At 46.5% G+C, this 21,551-nt stretch overlaps 1 protein-coding gene across 6 annotated transcripts in view; it reads left to right on the top strand.

Annotated features, from left to right (window-relative positions):
• The window catches only part of RUNDC3A (RUN domain containing 3A), a 183,380-nt gene that overhangs the window by 126,167 nt on the left and 35,662 nt on the right, over positions 1-21,551 (top strand). For all 6 annotated transcript variants that reach the window (XM_068263173.1, XM_068263171.1, XM_068263172.1 and 3 more), the window contains 5 exons: positions 1,087-1,220; positions 9,989-10,074; positions 12,092-12,181; positions 15,477-15,557; positions 20,054-20,219. In XM_068263173.1, coding sequence (XP_068119274.1) covers positions 1,087-1,220; positions 9,989-10,074; positions 12,092-12,181; positions 15,477-15,557; positions 20,054-20,219 — 557 coding nt within the window. The remainder of the gene's footprint in view (positions 1-1,086; positions 1,221-9,988; positions 10,075-12,091; positions 12,182-15,476; positions 15,558-20,053; positions 20,220-21,551) is intronic.

Below are 21,551 nucleotides of genomic sequence, written 5' to 3'. Positions count from 1 at the left end.
TAACCGACCCCCGCCGCGGTCACCGACTCGGGGACAGCTGCTCTGCCCGTCGAATCCCTCTCACTTGCTGAGAAACGTAACTGGGTGATTTGCACCTGAGGCAAATCCCCCTAAAACCAAGAAATTTCGGAGCCCTTACCCCTCCTGCTGCAATGACGAAAAATAACAAAACCTGTAAGGAAAAAACACAACCTATCTAAACTACCCAAGAGGGAGGGAGGGAGGGAGCTTTCTTCCTATCGCCTGACTGAATAACTCCACCCCCCACCCGCCTCTTTCCCTAGCACCCCTAATACTCCTCCTTTCCACAAAAATCCCACCTCCTCCTTCTAACCTTAACCCTTTCCTTCCCATGCAGGCCACACTATCATGTGTAGGCCTTCCAGACTGCGTTGCACTACGCTTACAGGCCTTTTCTAAATCACATGCTTTAGCAATGTAGCTATGGATTGGGTACCAAGCGCTGATGCTGAATCTACTTAGACTGGTGGGAACATCATGGTGGAGGAAGGAAGGAACACCAGATTGGATGCCAATGGGGAAACTGAAGGCATGGATGAACACAACAGACAATATAAACATTAGACAAGAAAAAATAAAATTTGTATTTTTCTCCTATGGTGTGCTCTATAGACAGTAACAGCGTTAGGGAGTCTTGCCCAAGTTCACCTTACTGAACTGGAAAAGGTGAGATTTGAACCCAGGTCTGCGGTGTCAGAGACAGGGTTCTACACCATTACACTTTCCAGACACCTCCATTAGGAATGTTACGGTTTGGTGGTCATGACCCCCCCACCTCAACTTCTCTCCTTAACCCATTTTTGTGGCCTCAACAGCACCTGCACTGGAGGAGGGCCCCTTGCATCTGACTGTACAATTGCCTGACACTCACATGGCCATGCACACACATGCCGGCATTGCGAGTGTTTCTGCAAGTAATATTTTGGTATATTCATTTAATACAGTTTTTCAGTGGAATTTAATTTTTTGTTTTATAATCTTTCTAGCACATTTTTCTTTTCGTTCTTATTTTTTTTTACTGAGTCTCCTGTGTGCTCTCCAGTGATGTGTCTTCTTTATCCTCAGGTCATGTGAGCTGGTTCAGCACAGATGGGCAGAGAGGATTCTGGGACTACATACGTATTGCCTGCAGCAAAGTTCCCAACAACTGCATCAGCAGCATTGAGAACATGGAGAACATTAGTACAGCAAGAGCAAAGGTACAATGTGTGGGATTTGTGTGTTCTCTGTTGCATGTTTGGCTCTTGCTCCTTCTGCTGTAAGGTGATATCCAGTTAGGCCCGGTTCACATTAGTGTTTTTTTGCGGATCTGAACTGGACCGTATACTGTACAAATGGAACGGACCTGAACAGTTCCAATGTTAATCTATGGGACTGTACACGTCTGTCCTTCTGGATACGTTACCTACGTTCCGGCCCCCGCATCAAAAAAATGCTGCGGACCCTAATTTTCTGGACCGTTGCTCCCTGCGGACCTGAAACGGAAGGTTTTGCAGGGCAATAGGAACCAAGAGAAAACGAAACGTAACAACACACTGGCTATAAAAATTGACCTTTCTAGCCACTTTCTGTGTACTCTCTATGGTACAGCGGCCATCTTGGCTTGTTTGGCACATGGGCCTAGCAGTGCTGCAGGAGTGGGATCCATCCCAGTGTGTGGATTTCTGGAAAGAGATGGAAGACATCAGGCCGTACAGCATCGAGGACCTGATTGTCCAAGTGCAGGGGCAACCTTTGAAGGAGTAGAGGGTGCAGCCACCATCTCCTGCGAACAGCAGGCCTCCATCACACATAGTAGTAGGTGAAAATTAAAAACGAGGCTATTCCAAGCCAGAAGCTGTAGAAATACACTGGATCAATTGTCCAAACCCCAACCTGTCTCCTCAACAATGACCACAATGTATTTACAGATCATTCAGGCTAGATTCACAGTGGGACGTTGCGTTTTGATGCCACGTTAAAGTCGCACCGCAAGCTTACAACGCAACGCGCCCAAAAAGTGGCAACGCAGCGCTACCGTCGCATACAGCAGATACAGTAAAAAATACAGGCAATGAAAAGTATGCTTCCAAGTTATTACTGAGCATGTGCAAACAGTCCAACGCAGCTAATAACGTGTATAACGCACTGCATGCAGTACTTTTACTTAACGTGCAGCGTTAGGCACCAACGCAACGTGTGCACTGTGAACAGGGCATTGATTTTTCATTGCAGTGAGTTATTCTGCGTTAAATGCTGTTTTAACGCGCGACTTTAACGTCCCACTGTGAACTTAGCCTCAGAGGTCTGGTGTATATATAGCTTATGAAATGCTAATTTTAGAATTTCCCCATTAAAACGGAAACTGATATAAAATGTATGCAAAACGGATACAAACGGAACTGAAACGGACCGGAAGCGGATTTTAACCGGTCCGCAACGGATCCGTGTGAACGGACAACGGATCCCTTGGAAATGACACTTTTGTCACGAAACGCTAATGTGAACCTTGCCTTAGTGTTGCATCATTTTGTGGTTGTTATATATTTGGTCATATTGTCCGATTGTGCTGCCTTATCGTCTTGCGCTGCTCATAGCTACGAACGTATTTAGAAGCATGCGCATTATCAGCCATGACATCACACGCAGGCACACTGACACATGCGAGGTGTGCATATACTTGGTAGTTTTTGTTTCACTAATGCTCTTTTTAACTATAACAATAGCCACACAACCATCCCTCTCAGAGACCCCTAGATTCTTAGGGTAGGGAGCCTGCTTCCATGCTGAATTGTAGCCCCCCCCCATGGTTCCCGAGATAAGCGAACACACAAAAATCAATAACTTGTTTGGTGTGTTTACACTTTTAGCTTATTTAACCTCCCTGCCGTTACAAAAAATTGCTGCGCACGGCAGGGAGGGTGTTTTTTTGGCATTTTTTTTTTTGTAGCATGTAGCTAGCCTAGCGCTAGCTACATGCTTCCCCCCTCCCTGCGGCGTCCCCCCGAATGCGCCGATCGCCGCCGGCACATTTACCCATCCGGAAATCCCGTTCTGAACGGGATTTCCAGGAGGGCTTCCCCCGTCGCCATGGCGACGGGCGCGATGACGTCACCGTCGTCATCGACGACATGACGTCAGAGGAAGTCCCGAACCACCCCTCGATGCTGCCTGGCACTGATTGGCCAGGCAGCGCACGGGTCTCGGGGGGGGGGCACCCTCTGATGCGGCGGGTTGCGGCGAATCGGCGCGGAGCGGCGGCGATCGTAAGTTACACGCAGCTAGCAAAGTGCTAGCTGCGTGTAACAAGAAAAAATTATGCAAATCGGCCCAGCAGGGCCTGAGGAATCCTCCGCGGCAGGTTACCCCGAGCTGAGCTCGGGATAACCGGCAGGGAGGTTAAAGGGAACCTGAAAAGCGAGTGATATGGAGTCTGTCACATTTATTTCCTTTTAAATAATACCAGTTGCCTGGCAGGCCCATGGTTGCTCTGCCTCTAGTACTTTAGCCATATACCCTGATTCAAGCGTGCAGATCATAGGTTTCTGTCAATAATCTGACAAGATTAGCTGCATGCTTGTTTCTGGTGTCATTCAGACATGGCTGCACAGTGGTGTATCTGTTAATTATGGGGCCCCATAGCAAAATTTTCCGGACCAGTTTAAAATGGCGCCAGCGCCGACAGTGTGAAAATGGCGCCGCATTAATTTGCATTATAAAACAATATTTATTTTTATGAGTAAAAAAATGTATTTATTTATGTATATGTGTGTGTAGGAGGCAAAAAGGGTAACAGAAGGATACACAAAGGGGGACAGAAGAAGGCCAAGAGGGATGTAAGGTGGCACAGGGAGACAGAAGGAGGCAGAAGGGGACAGGCAGAGCCACAGGGAGACAGAAGAAGGCACAAAAGGGCACAGGAGGCACCGGACAGAAGGAGGCAGAGGTGGCACAGGGGGATTGAAGGAGGCACATGGAGACAGAAGACAGAAAGAGAGACAGAAGGAGGCATAAATGGAGACTGAAGGACAAACGGGGTCAGACATGGCACAAGGAGACAGGAGGCACAAAGGGGAAAAAAGGATGCACAAGGCACAGAGGGACACAATGGCAGCTGCCTGCAGCTTACACTAAGCAGATGCAGCAAAAGCAAGTAATAGAACACCCAAGGGGCAGGGCTTAGTCAGGGGTGGGGCTTTATTTAGGGGTGGGGCTTAACCCAGCAACATGGCGCCCCCAGGACCAATGGCGCTCCAGGCAATGGCTTGTACTGCCTATGCCTAAAAGCGCCCTTGGATGTGTGTGTGTGTGTGTATATATATGTGTGTGTGTGTGTGTGTATATATGTGTGTGTGTGTGTGTGTGTGTGTGTGTGTGTATACTGTGTGTGTGTGTGTGTGTGTGTGGGTGTGTATATATATATATATGTGTGTGTGTGTATATATATATATGTGTGTGTGTGTGTGTGTGTGTGCGCGTATATATGTGTGTATGTATATATGCGTGTGTGTGTGTGTATATGTATGAGTGTGTGTGTGTACATATAGATAGATAGATAGATAGATAGATAGATAGATAGATAGATAGATAGTGTGAGTGTGTGTGTGTGTGTATGTGAGTGTGTGTGTGTGCGTATATATGTGTGTATGTATATATGCGTGTGTGTATATGAGTGTGTGTATATGTATGAGTGTGTGTGTGTACATATAGATAGATAGATAGATAGATAGTGTGAGTGTGTGTGTGTGTATATATATATGTGTGTGTGTGTGTGTGTGTGTGTGTGTGTGTGTGCGTATATATGTGTGTATGTATATATGCGTGTGTGTGTGTGTATATGTATGAGTGTGTGTGTGTACAGATAGATAGATAGATAGATAGATAGATAGATAGATAGATAGATAGATAGATAGATAGATAGATAGATAGATAGATAGATAGATAGTGTGAGTGTGTGTGTGTATGTGAGTGTGTGTGTGTGCGTATATATGTGTGTATGTATATATGCGTGTGTGTGTGTGTATATGAGTGTGTGTATATGTATGAGTGTGTGTGTGTGTGTATATATATGTGTGTGTGTGTGTGTATATATATGTGTGTGTGTGTGTATATATATATATGTGTGTGTGTGTGTGTATGTGTATGTGTATATATGAGTGTGTGTGTGTGTATATGTATATATGAGTGTGTGTGTGTGTATATGTATGAGTGTGTGTGTACATATAGATAGATAGATAGATAGATAGATAGTGTGAGTGTGTGTGTGTGCGTATATATGTATGTGTGTGTGTTTGTCATTTTAAAGAACTTTAGTGGCGCCATTATTTAACCGGCGCCATTTTTCACTGTACCCAAATTTTTATGGGACCCTCAGAACTAGGCACTCTTGAGCAATGCCACCTGCCACTACCTATGGATATGAGTGCATAGCCAATTTTCATTACTTTGCGATGTACACTGAGTATAGTACATAGGCTAAGAGAAAGTCAGAGGGTGGAGAAACAAAAGAAAGTATATATGGAACACATCAAGTACCACCTGGGCCCCCTCTGCTCCAGGGCCCCATAGCAACTGCTATGGCTATTACTACGCCCCTGCTACTGCAGCCACAGAGATCAGCAGAACTGCCAGGCAACTGGTATTGTTTAAAAGGAAATAAATGTCAGTCTCCGTAAAACCTCTCTCTTCAGGTTCAAAAATCCGGCCCTCAAGAAAAAAAAAAGATCACTGGTGGTGCCTCTTTAGTTCTGGCAGGTGATATGTACGGAATGTTTGTAACTGAGAGGTCTGTGCACACAGGGAGATGCAGTTCGAAAAAGCCGTTATTTCCCACAATGCAATGAGGTTCACATACAGCAAACTGTCGTGACATCACACTGTGGTAGGGGTTTCACCACAATATCAGCCATACAAATGTACCTGATCTAGGAAAAGATCTCTTGTGGGAAAGGGGGTATCAGCTACTGATTGAGATGAAGTGCAATTCTCGGTTACAGTTCCTCTTTAAAGAGACTCTAACAAAAAAAAACCTCTAGGGGAGACTTACCTGGGGAAGGGGGAGCCTCAGGGTCCCAATGAAGCTTCCCTCGTCCTCTGTAACTTGGGGGAATCCAGCGCTGGCTCCTCCACAACCTCCTTGACAAGTTCTGCGCCTGCACGGCAATATTTACCTACCGTCATCCTGCACAGGTGCAGCAGCGGCTCTTCGTTCAGAAATGGCTGAGCCTGATTGTGTTCTCTCTACTGCGCAGGCGCAAAGGACTAGTGCCTGCGCAATAGAGCGGATACGATCGGACTCCAGTATTGCCGCCTGAGCCCGAACAAAGAGACGCTACTGCGCCTGCGCTGGATCGTGATAGATAAATATTTACCTCGCCACTGTTCAGGGGGTCGCGGTGCTGGATTGCTGGGATGGAGCACGATGGGAGGAGCCTCATTGGGATCCAGGGACTTCCCCCTCACGAGGTAAGTATCCCCCAGAGGGTTTTTTTTTTTGTTACAGGTAGTTTTTTAAACCCGAGCTTTGACTGGGGTTAGCTTTAAAGAAAGATTACTTTTAAAGCAGACCCAATCCAAACATTTTTTTCAATTCAAAATATTTAGCTGCACCACTCTGACACATACAAAGATAAATAAACACTCCTTCACGCCTATGAGCATTTCAGCGCATGCTTTTCACCCTTCTCTTTCCATAACTAGAGTTATACTGGGGGCAGCCATTACTTCTGAGCTTAGTAGGAGGTTTTAGATGATGGGTGTGTTTGTCAGCAGCTACCCTCCCTCACAGGGGCGTGGTCTATGTGAAATCTCACACAAGCTGAGATCACCTCCCCTGTGACATCATCAGTAGCAGCCTGTGTTTTGTTTTTTATCTCCTCCACCAGTCTGCCGGATTCTGTCCCGGCAATATGAAAGGAAGGGAGGGGTTCCTCCAATAAATGTAAAATATCTTATATTTGTCATCATGCAGCTGAAAAAAGGCTGCTATTTATTATTATAAGTTAGAAAATAGATTTTATTTCTGAAATCTTGTATTTTTTATTTGGGTCCACTTTAAAAGAGGGAAGCCTCCGGCTCTTACTGAGTCTTTCCTTGGTGGTCAAAAGTCCCCCTTTGCTGAGCGCGGCCCCCTCCGTATCGGGACCGCACCGCTCCTCTCTCACAGCATCATAGCCGCATGAGCCCGCCCACCCGCGTGCAGTAGCACAGAGCCCTCAGCTCCAGCTTACTGCGGATGTGTGGGTGGGCTCAGGCGGCTATGATGCAGGGAGAGGAGCTGTGCGGCTCCAATATGACTAGCGACAATGTCTCGTCGCTTATCTTCCGGGGGACGCGCTTAGCTAAGGGGACAACAGAACACAGAGGGAAGCCTCAATAAGATCCAGAGGCTTTCCTCTCTTTGGGTAAGTATCTCTTTTTGTACCCGAGCTTCGGATACACTTTAAGGCTGCATAGCTGCAGCTGGACTGACCAAAAAAAAATGAAAGAAGCTGGTGCAGTTGACTTAAAGGGGCACTATGGCTAAAAATGTTAAAATTTAAAATATGTGCAAACAGACAAATAAGAAGTACATTTTTTCCAGAGTAAAATGAGCCATACATTACTTTTCTCCTATGTTGCTGTCACTTACAGTAGGTAGCAGAAATCTGACAGAAGTGGCAGGTTTTGGACTAGTCCATCTCTTCATAGGGGATTCTGAGCAAGGCTTTTATTCTTTATAAAGATATTCCCTAAAAAGGATTTATACAATGATGCTGGCCAGCTTCCCTGCTCGCTACACAGTTTTTTTGGCAGTTGGACAGAGCAACTGCCATTCACGAAGTGCTTTTTAAAATAAATAGATCCCTGAGAATTCCCCATGACGAAATGGACTAGTCTAAAACCTGTCGCTCCTGTTAGATTTCTACTCCCTAATGTGACAGCAACATAGGAGAAAAGTAATTTGTGGCTCATTTTACTCTGGAAAAAAAATGTACTTCTAATTTGTATACGTTTGCACATATTTTAAATTTTACAATTTTTTGCCGTAGTGCCCCTTTAAATGAATCCAGTCCAAGTTTGCCAAGTCACGTTTATTTCCCATTGGAAATTCCTGGAGATCTCCAGAGATGCCATTAGTAAACCTATTATGTACTTCTTAGACGAGTCACCATTGCAGGATCTGACAGTGTGTCCGTGAGATGAAGCCCGGTGAGAGGACCTATCAACCTTTTGTTCTTCTGGAGAGTGACAGCTACAGCACTGGAGAGCACCCCAAGCACTTGTATGTCTGAAATGCCTGAGCTATTTCTGTGCCTTTTTCCTACTTGTTTTCAAGGTGAAACAAGAGAAATGAGGTTCCATCTCCATCAGCTCTTCTCAGACTGCCGCATTTGCTTTTCTCATCTTACATTAGAGTGATAAGTAGTAATTTGAATCATCTAGCGAAGCCTTTTATGGTTTTGGCTAAAGAAGAAATATAGCAGAACCAGACTTCAGTTACACGGTCTTGTACTGCTAAAGATAATACATTTATCTTCAGGGCCGGCGCTACCATAGAGGCAGAGGGGGCAGCTGCCCCAGGGCCCCAGAGCTTGTAGGGGCCCCCAGTGGCTACAAGAGGAAAAAAAAATTTCAAATCAGCCTTATAGTTTTTGAGAAAATCGATTTTAAAGTTTCAAAGGAAAAAAAAATACACATTTACAAACCTGCCGACTTTAATGGTTAATAACAAATCCACCTTAAATGCTAGAAACCCTAAATTTGCAGGATATGTTAAGGGGATCATTAGGAATAAGAGGAAAAAACAATTTTTCAAAAAGACCTTATAGTTTTTGAGAAAATCGATTTTAAAGTTTCGAAGGAAAAAAGTATACTTTTAAATGCGTTAAATGTCACTTTTAGTAGCAAACCTAACTGTAGTGTAATTTTACATGCATCAAACGAAAGCGCAATAAATTTCCTGACGGGGTTTCCAGGGGGTCTATACGCAGCTGCAGCGCTTTGGCCAGGGATCGCTATACAGCCGCAATATGGCTGTATGAAGATCCCTGGCATTTTTTCCTATTTTCCCAATTTTTTTTTTATGTTTAGAGTGTGGGAATTTTTTTTTTTTTTAAATTATGTGGGGTCCCCCCTCCTGAAACTTTTTAACCCCTTGTCCCCCATGCAGGCTGGGATAGCCAGAATGTGGAGCTCCGACCGATTAGGGCCTCACATCCTGACTATACCAGCTGCAAAAAAGGTCCCTTAATGCCGATTTTTGTTCCGGGGTATATGTTGGGGGGGCCCCCCAGGTTTATTTTGCCCTGGGGCCCCATTGTTGCTTAAACCGGCCCTGTTTATCTTATAGGGCAAATTGTGGACAAGCATAGGATTGATAGGAGGAATCCTGGACAAGCATGTGGCTAAGGCCACGTCGTTTTTATTTCTTGTTTTCTCTTTACCCATAAAGCACACTTGATCAGGGCTGGAGTTACCATAAGGCACTGTAGGCACGTGCCTACAGGCTCCTGATGATTGAAAGGCGGCTCACTCCTCCCCCAGACGCCTCCCTCCCTCCTTCTCCCTCCCTCCTTCTCTATGCAGAATCCTGATGAGAGTGTAAATTCGATGTTACTTACATAGGTCTCGGCATTCCACTGACAACATCTCCCTTCAAGGCACCACTTGCTACTTAATACTGAGGTTCCAATAGCTACCTAATACTTGGGGGCACCTCTAGCTACTTAGTATTAGGTAGCCAGAAGTACTCTCAATATTAAGGGGTACTTGTAGCTATGACTGGTGATAGCTGGGGCAGGCAGCACACTTGCGGTGCAGTGCGGTGGAGGTTTGTAGCCTCATGGAGGGCAAAGTCTAAGGTGCAAGGACATCTTTGCCTATAGGCTCCTCTGAGGTAAATCCGGGCCTGCACTTGATTATAACCAACCTGTTGGAGACTTACTGATCACATTCTCCATGGTTTCTTTTGCTGTAGAAATTTACCATTTCTGTTCTGTCTTTACAGGGTCGGGCCTGGATACGTCTTGCACTGATGGAGAAGAGGCTTTCAGAATACATTGTCACCGCTCTCAGAGACACCCGAACCACTAGGTAAGGCCATGGGGAATTGGGGGATCCTTTCTATTACCTTTTGTTTTCCTTCAAGTGGCTGGATAGTGTACTGGTTAAGGGCTCTGCCTCTGACACAGGAGACTAGGGTTTGAATCTCAGCTCTTCCTGTTTAGTAAGCCTGCACCAATTCAGTGGGGAGAGCTTGGGCAAGACTCCCTTACACTGCTACTGCCTATTAAGGGGGGGCTTAGTGCAGCACTGGGCAAACTGCGTCCCACGGGCGCTGTTACTCCAGCCCGCCAACAGATTGCCAGATTGTGACATCCTGTTGCCATGTCCTGACGTTCCGTCCCAGGACGCACAGCCCGACATCATGTCATGTGACATCCTGTTGCCATGTAGACGTGACGCGGGAATCAGTGATCGAGGTGAGCTTCAAGCCCCCCGCTTGCAACCCTGCAGGAAGGGAGTAGGAAGGGAGTAGGGAGGGAGTAGGGTTGTAATTTAATTTAGGGAAGGGAGTAGGGTTGTAATTTAACCACTTTACCACCACAGGTGCGTATATCTACGCTCCTTTTAACACCCTTTGCCCACCAGGAGCATAGATATACCCACCTCCCGCCACTGTCCGTGCTCCCGCTTGCTTGTGCGCACACTCCCGTGCTCGTGCTGCCGCCGCCCGCTCGCCCGACGATCAATGAACGGGGAAAAACGTTCCCGTTCGTTGATCTCAGCCCCCCAGCTATGATCGGCTGCGTCTATGAGAAGTAGCGCGATCATTGTGAAAAAAAAAAGTTTCCCAGCCTCATTGAACTTCCTGTAAGCGTACTTCCTACGCTTACAGGATGCATTTACAAAAAATTACTGTGGCCATCTTGTGGCCAAATAGTAAAACTACATCCAAAACATTTTTCATATACAAATACATTAGTTTTACACTATAAATTAACTTATTACCTCCCACACTCCCAAATTTATTTATTTTTTGTAAAAAACATAGTTACCTTAGGGACTTAACTCTTTAAATATTTATGTCAAGAGGGTACAACACTGTTACTTTATAAACTATGGGCTTGTAATTAGGGATGGACGCAAAACTGAAAAAAATGCACCTTTATTTCCAAATAAAATATTGGCGCCAAACATTGTGATAGGGACATACATTAAACGGTGTAATAACCGAGAAAATAAATTTCATGGATTTTAATTACAGTAGCATGCATTATTTAAAAACTATAATGGCCGAAAACTGAAAACTGAAAAATGATGATTTTTTTCCCACATTTTTTTCTATTTTCCCATTAAAACACATGTAGAATAAAATAATTCTTGGCATAATGTCCCACCTAAAGAAAGCCTAATTGGTGGCGAAAAAAAACAAGATATAGTTCATTTCATTGTGATAAGTAATAATAAAGTTATAGACAAATGAATGGAAGGAGCGCTGAAAGGTGAAAATTGCTCTGGTGCTTAAGGGGGAAAACCGCTCAGTTGTGAAGTGGTTAAAGGAATGTGGCATGCGGTCCGCAGCATGTGGCCCGGGCCGCATAAAGTTTACCCAGCCCTGGCCTAGTGGCTGCAGCTCTGGTGCTTTGAGTCCGCCAGGAGAAAAGTGCAATATAAATGTTCTGTGTCTTGTCCTCCTTCAAATTAACGTTAGAAAATAAGAAATATATCAATGTAAAGGATGGGAATAAACTTTAGAGTCAAATACATTTTCAGTAGGAAAATACATATATTTATATACAGCTGTAGTTCAGAGACAGATGAAGAAAGAAGGACAGAGGTATTTGGTTCCCAAAGAGGGACTGTCACTCTGAAAAAAGGGACAGTTGAGGTGTATGCATATCAGGTGGAATCAGCAGACATCACTTATTTTGTTCAGAGGGATTCCTATACCCAGTCGGATATATGACAGGAGCAGAAGCTCATTTGTGTGACTGATCCAGGTAACACATGTGGGTGGGTGCAGGTCCTGCAGACATGCTGGGCTGTGCAGTACTAGGTTGCGTTGTATCACTCCTGTGTACATGACCATCATCGATTTTTCTTCTAGGAGGTTTTATGATGATGGCGCCATCTTGCTGCGGGAGGAGTCATCTGTCCTCACTGGGATGTTAATAGGATTGAGTGCTATTGACTTCAGGTAAATATCACTGGGCGATTTCTTCCATATGAAAGTGAAGCATATCTTTAAAGCATACCCGAAGTGACATGTGACATGATGAGATACACATGTGTATGTACAGTGCCTAGCACACTAATGATTAGGCTGTGTTCCTTTTTTTCTTTCTCTGCCTGAGAGAATTAAATATCAGGTATGTAAGTGGCTGACTCAGTCCTGACTCAGACAGGAAGTGACTACAGTGTGACCCTCCCTGATAAGAAATTCCAACTATAAAACACTTTCCTAGCAGAAAATGGCTTCTGAGAGCGGAAAGAGATAAAAAGGGGAATTTCTTACCAGTGAGGGTCTTGCTGACTCAGAACAGTCTATGTGTGCAGCACCAAACGGGCAAGGGGCAGACAACATAATTGTTTAGAACCAGAGATGTGATATCTACACTCCACTCAAAGTTTAATTTAGCAATTTAGGTTCAGTCCTTGTTGGACAAAGTGTGATATACTGTATTTCCCGCTGTATAAGATGCACTTTTTCTCCCCAAAAAATGGGAAGAAAAAGTCCCTGCGACTTATAGGGTGAATGTAGGTAATTCCCGACTTACAAAAGCCCACCTGACCTTCCGCCATGTCGGGGATTCCCTGCATTATCTGCACCCCCTGTGTGTCCTTGCTCCCCCCATGTCTTTGCTTCCCCCCCCCCCAGGGAGTAATTAGCAGTGTAGCATCATGTCTTACATGATCCAGCAGCTCCCGCTGGGGTCACAAACCTCTCTTTTCTCTTGCAGATCCCCTAGTGATAGCTTCTGCTGATGACACGATCAGCAGAAGCTATCACTAGAGGAGCAGTGCAGGCGAGCAGAGTGGTCTGCGATCCCAGCGAGAGATGCTGGATTAAGTTAGACATGCCGCTACACTGCTAATTACACCACGGAGGGGGAGAAAAGACAAGGGGGTGGGGTGAACGGGGACACGCAGGGGGACATACTGGGTACAGAAAAGGACACACTGAGGACAGAAGTGGATACAGGGGGGGCAGAAGGGGACACATGGGGGGAACACAGGAGGACACTAATTGTGGGAGAACATTTACAAGAGGCTCCTGGAATACGGACGCACCAGGTTTAGTATATATTTTTTCCCTGGTTTTTGCCCTTTAAACCTACGTGCGTCTTATATTCCGGTGCATCTTATATGGCGAAAAATATGGTATTTATTTACCTGTGCCACATTTTTCTTCATTTGCAAAACAGATATTAATTATTTATACAGTATAACTAAAAAGTTATGAATTCTCTATAGTGCCCCTTTAATTAAGCTCCAGTTGTCCTTGCTTGTTCTGGGTCAGTACTGAGGGTAAAAGATAGCATTTACAGAGGGTCAACCATATTTTCATCCTTCTACTGCAGTGTTCCCCAACCCTGTCCTCAAGTACCACCAACAGTGCATGTTTTGTGGAAACCCACAGAGGTAGATAATCAGCTCTGCTGAGATACTAATTATCTCACCGGTGAATGTCTGTGGTTTTCTGCAAAACATGTACTGTTGGTGGGCCCTGAGGACAGGGTTGGGGAACTATGTTCTAGAGCACATTTACTGTAAAACTTCCCACATCTATATAACTTAACGTTATAAGTTGTAATATGGCATGGACGCAAAGCTGCGCACGCATTTTACAGCTGCTGACAACTGTGCTCACAGCCGAAGGGGGGAGAAGGACGTGTGTGTGCGCAAGGTGCGGGCTCTGGGATATGTAGGCGGAGAGGGGGGGGACATGTGGGCGGATTCTATAAAGAATTGGGCAGTGATCGAGTCCTGCGTAAACGTGGGTGGACGAAGTCGTCCACCCTAGCAGGACACAGTTCATTGGGCGTGGGGGGGGGGCTGCTCCATTAGCTCGGCGACAGCGGCTATCCACCTGTATTATTGTCACTGCCTGCCTTCCTATACATTGTCACTGCATGCCCGGCGTCCACACTCCACAGCGTGGTGATACGCACACCCACCCTCAGACAGAGAGGAATGGATCATCCTATTAGCCCCGCCTATACAGGAAGTACTTCCTGTATACGCGTGGTTATTAGGAGGATCCGCTTTCCTCTCCGTCTGTGGGTGGGAGTGCGTATCACCACGCTGTGGACACCGGGGATGCAGCGACAATGGATCAACCAAGGTAGGGAGGGCCAATAATACAGGTGGATAGCCGTCGACTCTAGGAGCTAATGGAGTGGCGGCCAGGGAAGGAGGAGTGGGTTATCTGAACTGGGGAAACCTACTGGGGCCTGGCTAACTTATACTGGCGACACCTACCTGGCTAATGCTAATCTACACTGGGGGCAACTATAGTGGCTACCTATACTGGAGACACTTACCTGACTAACCTACACTGGGGGCAACTATACTAGCTACCTATACTGGGGCAACTATACTACCTGTGCTTGGCTTTCTATACTGAGGGCTTCCTAAACTGGGGACACCTATGTTTGGCTACCTATATTGAGGGCACCTACACCTGAGATCATATACTGAGGGCACCTATACCTGGCTACCTACCTATACTGAGTCTGAGGGCATTTTTTGGGGAAGGACACACCGCGGCTATAAGGCGCGCAGCAAATTATCGGTTAGGAGGAGGGTTGTTTGGGGTTGGGGTGAGTCCACTTACCTCTTTTCCCAGGACTAGACTCTTGGAATTGGAGGATTACTGGTATCCCCTAAGCAATAGTCTCTGTGGGCCAGATTTATCAAAGCATTACTGACAGTTTTTTTTTCTTCTAAAACTGTTCTAACCAGCAGATGAAGTGTTCTGCATGATAGTAAGAAACTTCTTAAAGTCCTACATAATAGCGGCAGCTTAGCGTGGATTTCTAGAGCTGCACTACAGTTAAGAAAAGTGCAAATCCATCCCTAAACTGTTGCAGATTAAGAAGTGCTTCATAGCAGTTCTCCAGATAGTGCAGCAGTGCAGGCTAGATGTGATTTGTGAAGGGCTCCTCCCCCCTCACTCAGAGCCTCCACAGCACACAGCAGATGTATTGGTTACCTCAGCAACAGTAATTCCCCTCACACACTGCACTGCCTGAGAGACCTTCCTAGCTCCTCCTATTTTACAACAGTTTTAGAAGGAATCTGCACTATTTAGTGATTTCTTAAGATGCCTGAGACAGTTCTGCATGGATTTCTAAAAACCTACTAATATTTTGTCTTCCGACACTCTTGATAAAGGTCCCCCTGTGAACCCGCAGAGAAATATATACTCACCTGTCCCCTCTACTGTAGAGTTGCTATACAGTGTGTAATAATGTATCATTTTATTGCAGCTTCTGCCTAAAAGGGGAGGGGATTGATGGCAAGACCCCGGCTGTGATAGATTACACCCCATACTTGAAGTTCACACAAAGGTGAGTACAAGACGCTGGTGAAACTCTTTCTTTTTACAGTAGATGGCGCCATTTCCATACATAGCAGGCAGAGATGAGAACAAGAGCAGAACCTGGTAATATTAGTACTTGTAATTTTCTGCAAATGTAAAGGGACTCCGAGCACCTCTCATGGGCATGCCTTTAAGCCAGACCAATTCCAACAAAGTCGTGCTATGACCCCTCTGGAGGAGCTTCTTGCAATGGCCATGCGTGTCACTTCCTCTTCCTGCTTCATTCAGTGATGCACTTCTCTAACAGAGAAGACAGGGGTGACCCGGAAGTTATAATATAGCCAAGATGGCAGCCACGATTTTTAAACTGAAATCGAACAAAAACGATTTGGTGGAGAAAGGCGATTCAGGCATCAAATGAAAGAGGAGAGCACAAGCTACAGAAAGGTATGCATCTTTAAGTACTTTGCAGTACTGGTCGGAGTCTCTAGGCATACCGATGAGAGGTGCTCGGAGCCCCTTTAACTAAAACAAGACATTTAGCTGTGAAAAGTGTGATTTAACATTTGGAAGATGTCTGAGGAAGCTTTCTGGGTGAAGTGTGAAACACAATCATGTATGATACATTTGCTGAATGTGGTCACTGATCCAGCTTAGAGTTAAAGGTGCCCATACACTATTCGATTTTTCCTAGCAGATTCGATCACTGTGATCGAATCTGCCCAAGGTGGATGCCCCAACATGGCCGCCTAATCACCATTTTGATTGATTTCCGGCTGAAATCAATTGAAATTATAGACCAGACAGATCTGCATATTTGTGGTTGAAAGTGGATGAAGCTGGGTGTGGTGGTATTCATACCCAGGGCCTAGTGCTAGTGACCTGCTCCCCAGGTCTCCCCCCAGCTAACACTGCAGTGTACTGACGCAGCGGAGTCCACTCACCATTCACCTGTCCAACGGGCTCCTTCCTGTGTCCTTCCATCAGCTTCCTGGGTGTACATTTCAAAACGCTGCGCACAAATTTGGGTGAAGGCGTAAACAAAAACAAAAATTTGTTAACGAGCATATTGTAGCGCTAGTAGAATCTTGGCTAATTTTACAGATATCCTAAATAACTGATATAGTGAAATATTGGAAATATTTGCTGATATTTTACTATGGCCTAACCTCTCCCTACTCTCTTACATCTACTAATACCCCCCAGCAACTGATAACCACAAATCCCCCCTCCCCCCGGGAAACTAATTATCCCCCGTGACTTGGACAACTAATAACTTCTAACCTTACACCCCCCACCCCCACCCAGTAACAAAAATGGGTGCGCGGTAATGGCAGGCATCGGGGCCGTCTGCTATATAAACTTTGTGCCTGCTATTAGTAACCGCAGTTCACATAGCGGTTGGCCCCGGCGCATACATATGAATTGGGCGCAGGATACAGCCGGTATATGGCTGATCCTGCTGCTGCACAAGTCCCGGCGGTGTTAATTACTATTCCCACCTCCAGGCCGCCATGGATAGTGGGGAATGATATAATTCGGCTTCCGGCTATTGCTGGAGGCCAAATTATTGTGTTTTAGAAGCAACTTCAGCTCCGCCTTCTGACGGCGCCGAAGTTACTGGCTGTGCGCCGCTATTATTATTATTATTATTATTATTATTTAGTATTTATATAGCGCCGACATATTACGCAGCGCTATACAGTGTATGTATATATATATTGTCTTGTCACTAACTGTCCCTCAAAGGAGCTCACAATCTAATCCCTACCATTGCCATATGTCTATATTATGTAGCGTAAGTACTGTAGTCTAGGGCCAATTTTTTAGGGGGAGCCAATTAACTTATCTGTATGTTTTTGGAATGTGGGAGGAAACCAGAGTGCCCGGAGGAAACCCACGCAGACACGGAGAGAACATACAAACTCTTTGCAGATAGTGCCCTGGCTGGGATTCGAACCAGGGACCCAGCGCTGCAAGGCGAGAGAGCTAACCACTACGCCACCGCGCTGCTATAACTGTAATTCCTATTACGGCCTATGGTGGCGCCGCCTGCGCCCAAATCTCCTGCACTGGAATCACAGCGCTCGGGCCCCGGCGCTTGTTTTTGTCGCGCTACATGCCCATACTGCCTTAACATTGGTCGCTCTGCTGGGGTCTCCTGGGGGAGCAGCATAAGAAGTGCCCTCACCACCTGGGAAAACCACCCACAACTACCCCCCATATCTTCAGTATGACCTGGAATGTTTGCAGATTAGAAGAAATAAGTACCATACTGTTCTGTGGTTTCTGCTAAAACTGCATTTTCCTAGTGACTTGCAGCTAGTGGACAGGCTGTAATTGGCTAGAGTGGCATTGCCTTTGCGGGAGGGAGAGGCAGCTGTAGCTGTGTGCACAGCAGTTCTGGTGACAGCTGCAGCAAAATAATTTTATTTGCAAAAGCAATGCAGAGGTGAAGAAGATTAAAATTAGGCCATCATAGACAGATAGTGTACTGTTTAAGGGCTCTGCCTTTGACATGGGAGACCAGATTTTGAATCCTGGCTACGGTCAGTACCTATTCAGTAAGGAGTCCTTAGGCAAGACTCCCTAACACTGCAGGGTGGCCTCTTGAGCGCCCCCCTAGTGGCTGCAGCTCTCAAACGCTTTGAGTCCGACAGGAGAAAAGCGCTATACAAATGTTCGGATTCTCGTTATCGTCAATAATATAGTAATATGGCAATAGTGGATGCAGAGGTAGAGACCGTACCAGGGCCCCTGGACCAGTGGGGCCCAGAAGGGGATCTCCTTCATCCGTTTTATTAGCTCTCTATTGGTGCTATGCTGGTAATGGTCACCTCTGTGTGTGCTTTGATTAGTTGTAACCATTGATAGACTGTTCCCCTCCCCAGCTTCTTATACCTCTCAGGCCATATAGCCATCCTTGGCAGGTTTTGGTGCGCTGTATCAATTATGTATAGAGCATTTAAGCTGGCCCAGTGTAAAACTCGCACTGGGGCCCAGAGCTCCTAAGCTATGCTACCGCTTGCATTGTTTATTTTAGGTTATTCACCGGTATGATACTTGTACAGTGTTAAATCATGGTGGGGGATGGGCGGGGTGTAGAGATGGCCCGAAAAAAGCACAAGAACAAGATTAGCTCTGAAAAGAGCTGTTGTGGGGTGCTATTATAGCAATAAGAATCAGCCAGGAGCACGCTAAGAAGCCTACAAGAGCCTAACTAATCTTTCCCTATGAGAAACAGTCTGCAGCAGCTTGCCCTACTCTGACTATAGCAGGCACACGAGTGAGTGTAATGGCCGGCACTCCCTGCCTTATATAAGGGGACGGGAGTGGCTCCAGGAGGGAGTGTAGCCTGATTGGCTACAATGTGCCTGCTGACTGTGATGTAGAGGGTCAAAGTTGACCCTAATGGCGCAATATGGGGGTGAACCGAACTTCCAGGAAAGTTTGCGTTCGCATTCGATCATGAACCACCAAAAGTTCGCCTGGAACCGTTTGCCGGCAAACCGTTCGGGCCATCTCTAGCAGGGTGTGAATGGGGTCCCCAAACCAAGGTAACCTGGAGGCCAACAGATGCACCCCCCCTTCCTCAGTGCCGGCTGTTGGGATCTCCCCCCAACTTTACTGTGCTTAGATTTTTTGGGCAGTGTAGTGACTCACTTGGCCCGGCTGGGGTGCTTCTTCATTAGTCCATGGCTCTACGCGCAGGCGCCTCTCCTCCATGACCCAGTGCGTATTTGTAATATGTATCCAGGTCACTGAGAAGATTCAGGCAATGGGGGTAAATATAAAGCACACCAGCTGGGACAGGTGAGTCACTACACTGCTGAAATCTTTGCAGGGGACCACAATAAAGTTAGTAGGAGATCTGGAGGACCCGGCAGCTGGCTCGGGGCAATTGCCCAGTTTGCCACTATGGAAGCGCCGGCCCTGTTTTACACATAGGCTTCCCTGTCTGCCAGGTGCGTCGCTAGCGTTATTTATTCGTGACCCGTATTGGCTCTGGGGTGCCCCTGATATCCTGCGCTGGGGTGCCCAATTGTAGTGCCCCGAATCTCGACACGGTGGCCGCCATGTTGTGGGTGGCGCCTGCCGCACGTCACCAGCGCTACGTTCAGCGAGGGAGCACCGCAACATCCGCCCCCTGCTCAATCACAGCTGGCAGGGGGCATGAAATTTCACTGAAAAGGCAGGGGGCTGGAGAGCATGAATAGCTCCACCCCCTGGCGCCATTTAGCCAGCTGGTGACCCCCATGGCGCTATCCAGGCCAGTGTCCTGGACTGGTCATCCTTCATGTACATTTGGCCCCACCATAGCCACAACCACTTCCTGCATGGCCACGCCCATTTTTGCCAATTCCCTGCCTGGTGCCCATAGGTGCCCCGGATCTCCAAGGAACCTAGCAACGCCCCCGCTGTCTGCTCTCCACCCAAAATTAAACAATGTACAGAATAGGGCCATTTACATAAATATGATATGAATTTTAGGCTTTCTCTATAACTTGTGTTTCTCTACTCCAGTTATGATTACCTGAGTGAAGAAGAGGACAAGGAAAGTATAGGGGGGAGCAGTAGTGAGGACAGCTCCCCGGAACACCCCTACTTACCACTGCTAACAGACGAGGAGAGCTGGTACAGCAAGTGGCGGAAGATGGAGCAGAAGTTCCGTATCGTCTATGCACAAAAGGTGGGTGAATCATCAAGTGGTTAGAATGATGATGACCCTCTGGTTATAATGTGCCTCTGATTCACCTAGAGGTAGGTCTCTGTCAAACTCAATCACGTAAGGGGACAACATCTACAACATAGTCTAAGTCTAGTATAACTAAGTGATGTAATCATATTGACTATGATTGGGCTGCTCCTCACCTTCTGCAGAGTAGTGCAGTGGAGCAGTATAATATTTACCTGCACCAGTGCTGCTTCGAGTCTCCTCTGATGTTTTTGACAGCCACATGCTCTATGCTGCATATCTCTGGTTCCAAATGCATGTCACGTGATCAAGAGCAGGAAGTATGGAAGCATGGAGCATACATATGACTGCCAGGAAGAACAGAAGAGATAAAGTATCGCTGGAGCAGGAAGATATTAGGCCCTGTTCAGACTGTCAGCGTTTGCAGAATGCGTATAAATTTTAAGAAACGCAAGGTAAAAAAAACGCATGCGTTTGTATGAGTTTTCTATGCGTTCAAATGCGCTTTCTATTGCGTTTTGCACACACACGTCACACAGGAAACAGAAAAGAATGATGGGAAACGTACGCTAAAAATGCAATAGTACGCATTTTTGATACACATCTAAAGACTTTAATTGTGTCCGTTTCTGTGCGTGACGCACAGAACTGCGTGCAGCAATGCGGATGAGAAACGTATGCGTCTCATACGCATACTTGTGAACGAGGCCATTAGAAAACATTAGTAGCCGTTTCTAAGCGCAGAGTCTGCCCATACGCGTTCTGTAAAAACGGCTAGGAACACACATAGTCTGAACGGGGCCTTACAGTGCTCCACTGCAGTACCCTGCTATGTGGAGAGATGGGGGGAGGTGTGTGTGTATGATTCACCAGTTACTGGGGGGGGGGGGTCCCGTAGTTTATTGCTGCACTCCAGCTCAAATTGACATTTCAGTCAGAAACCCTGTCACCAGTGTGCTCATCTGGACTGGAAGACAGTGTGCACAGGGCCGGAGCTACCATAGGAAAAAATGGGCAATTGCCCCAGGGCCCCAGAGCCTGTAGGGGCCCCCAAGGTGTTCCTCCCCATCTTAACTGTTGCTCCCCAGGGAGATGATTGGGGGAGGGTCAGCAGCCAGCTCAGGGGCCAGGAGGGAAATTTGGCAGCAACAAAGGGCCTCTAATGACGTTTTTTGGTCGGGGGGGGGGGGGGTGTCTGTTGGGGGGCCCCCAGGCTAACTTTGCCCTAGGGCCCAATTGTTACTTGAACCGGCCCTGAGTGTGCGGTCTTTCTTTTACTGTTTACAATGATGGGCATTGGAAGCTCCCATGGGCCTTGTGTTTGAC

The sequence above is a fragment of the Hyperolius riggenbachi genome, chromosome 12, assembly GCF_040937935.1.
Source record: "Hyperolius riggenbachi isolate aHypRig1 chromosome 12, aHypRig1.pri, whole genome shotgun sequence".
Classification (NCBI taxonomy): Eukaryota; Metazoa; Chordata; class Amphibia; order Anura; family Hyperoliidae; genus Hyperolius; species Hyperolius riggenbachi.
The sequence above is the reverse complement of the archived record's forward strand: the minus strand, read 5'-3'. Positions and strand labels throughout refer to the sequence as shown.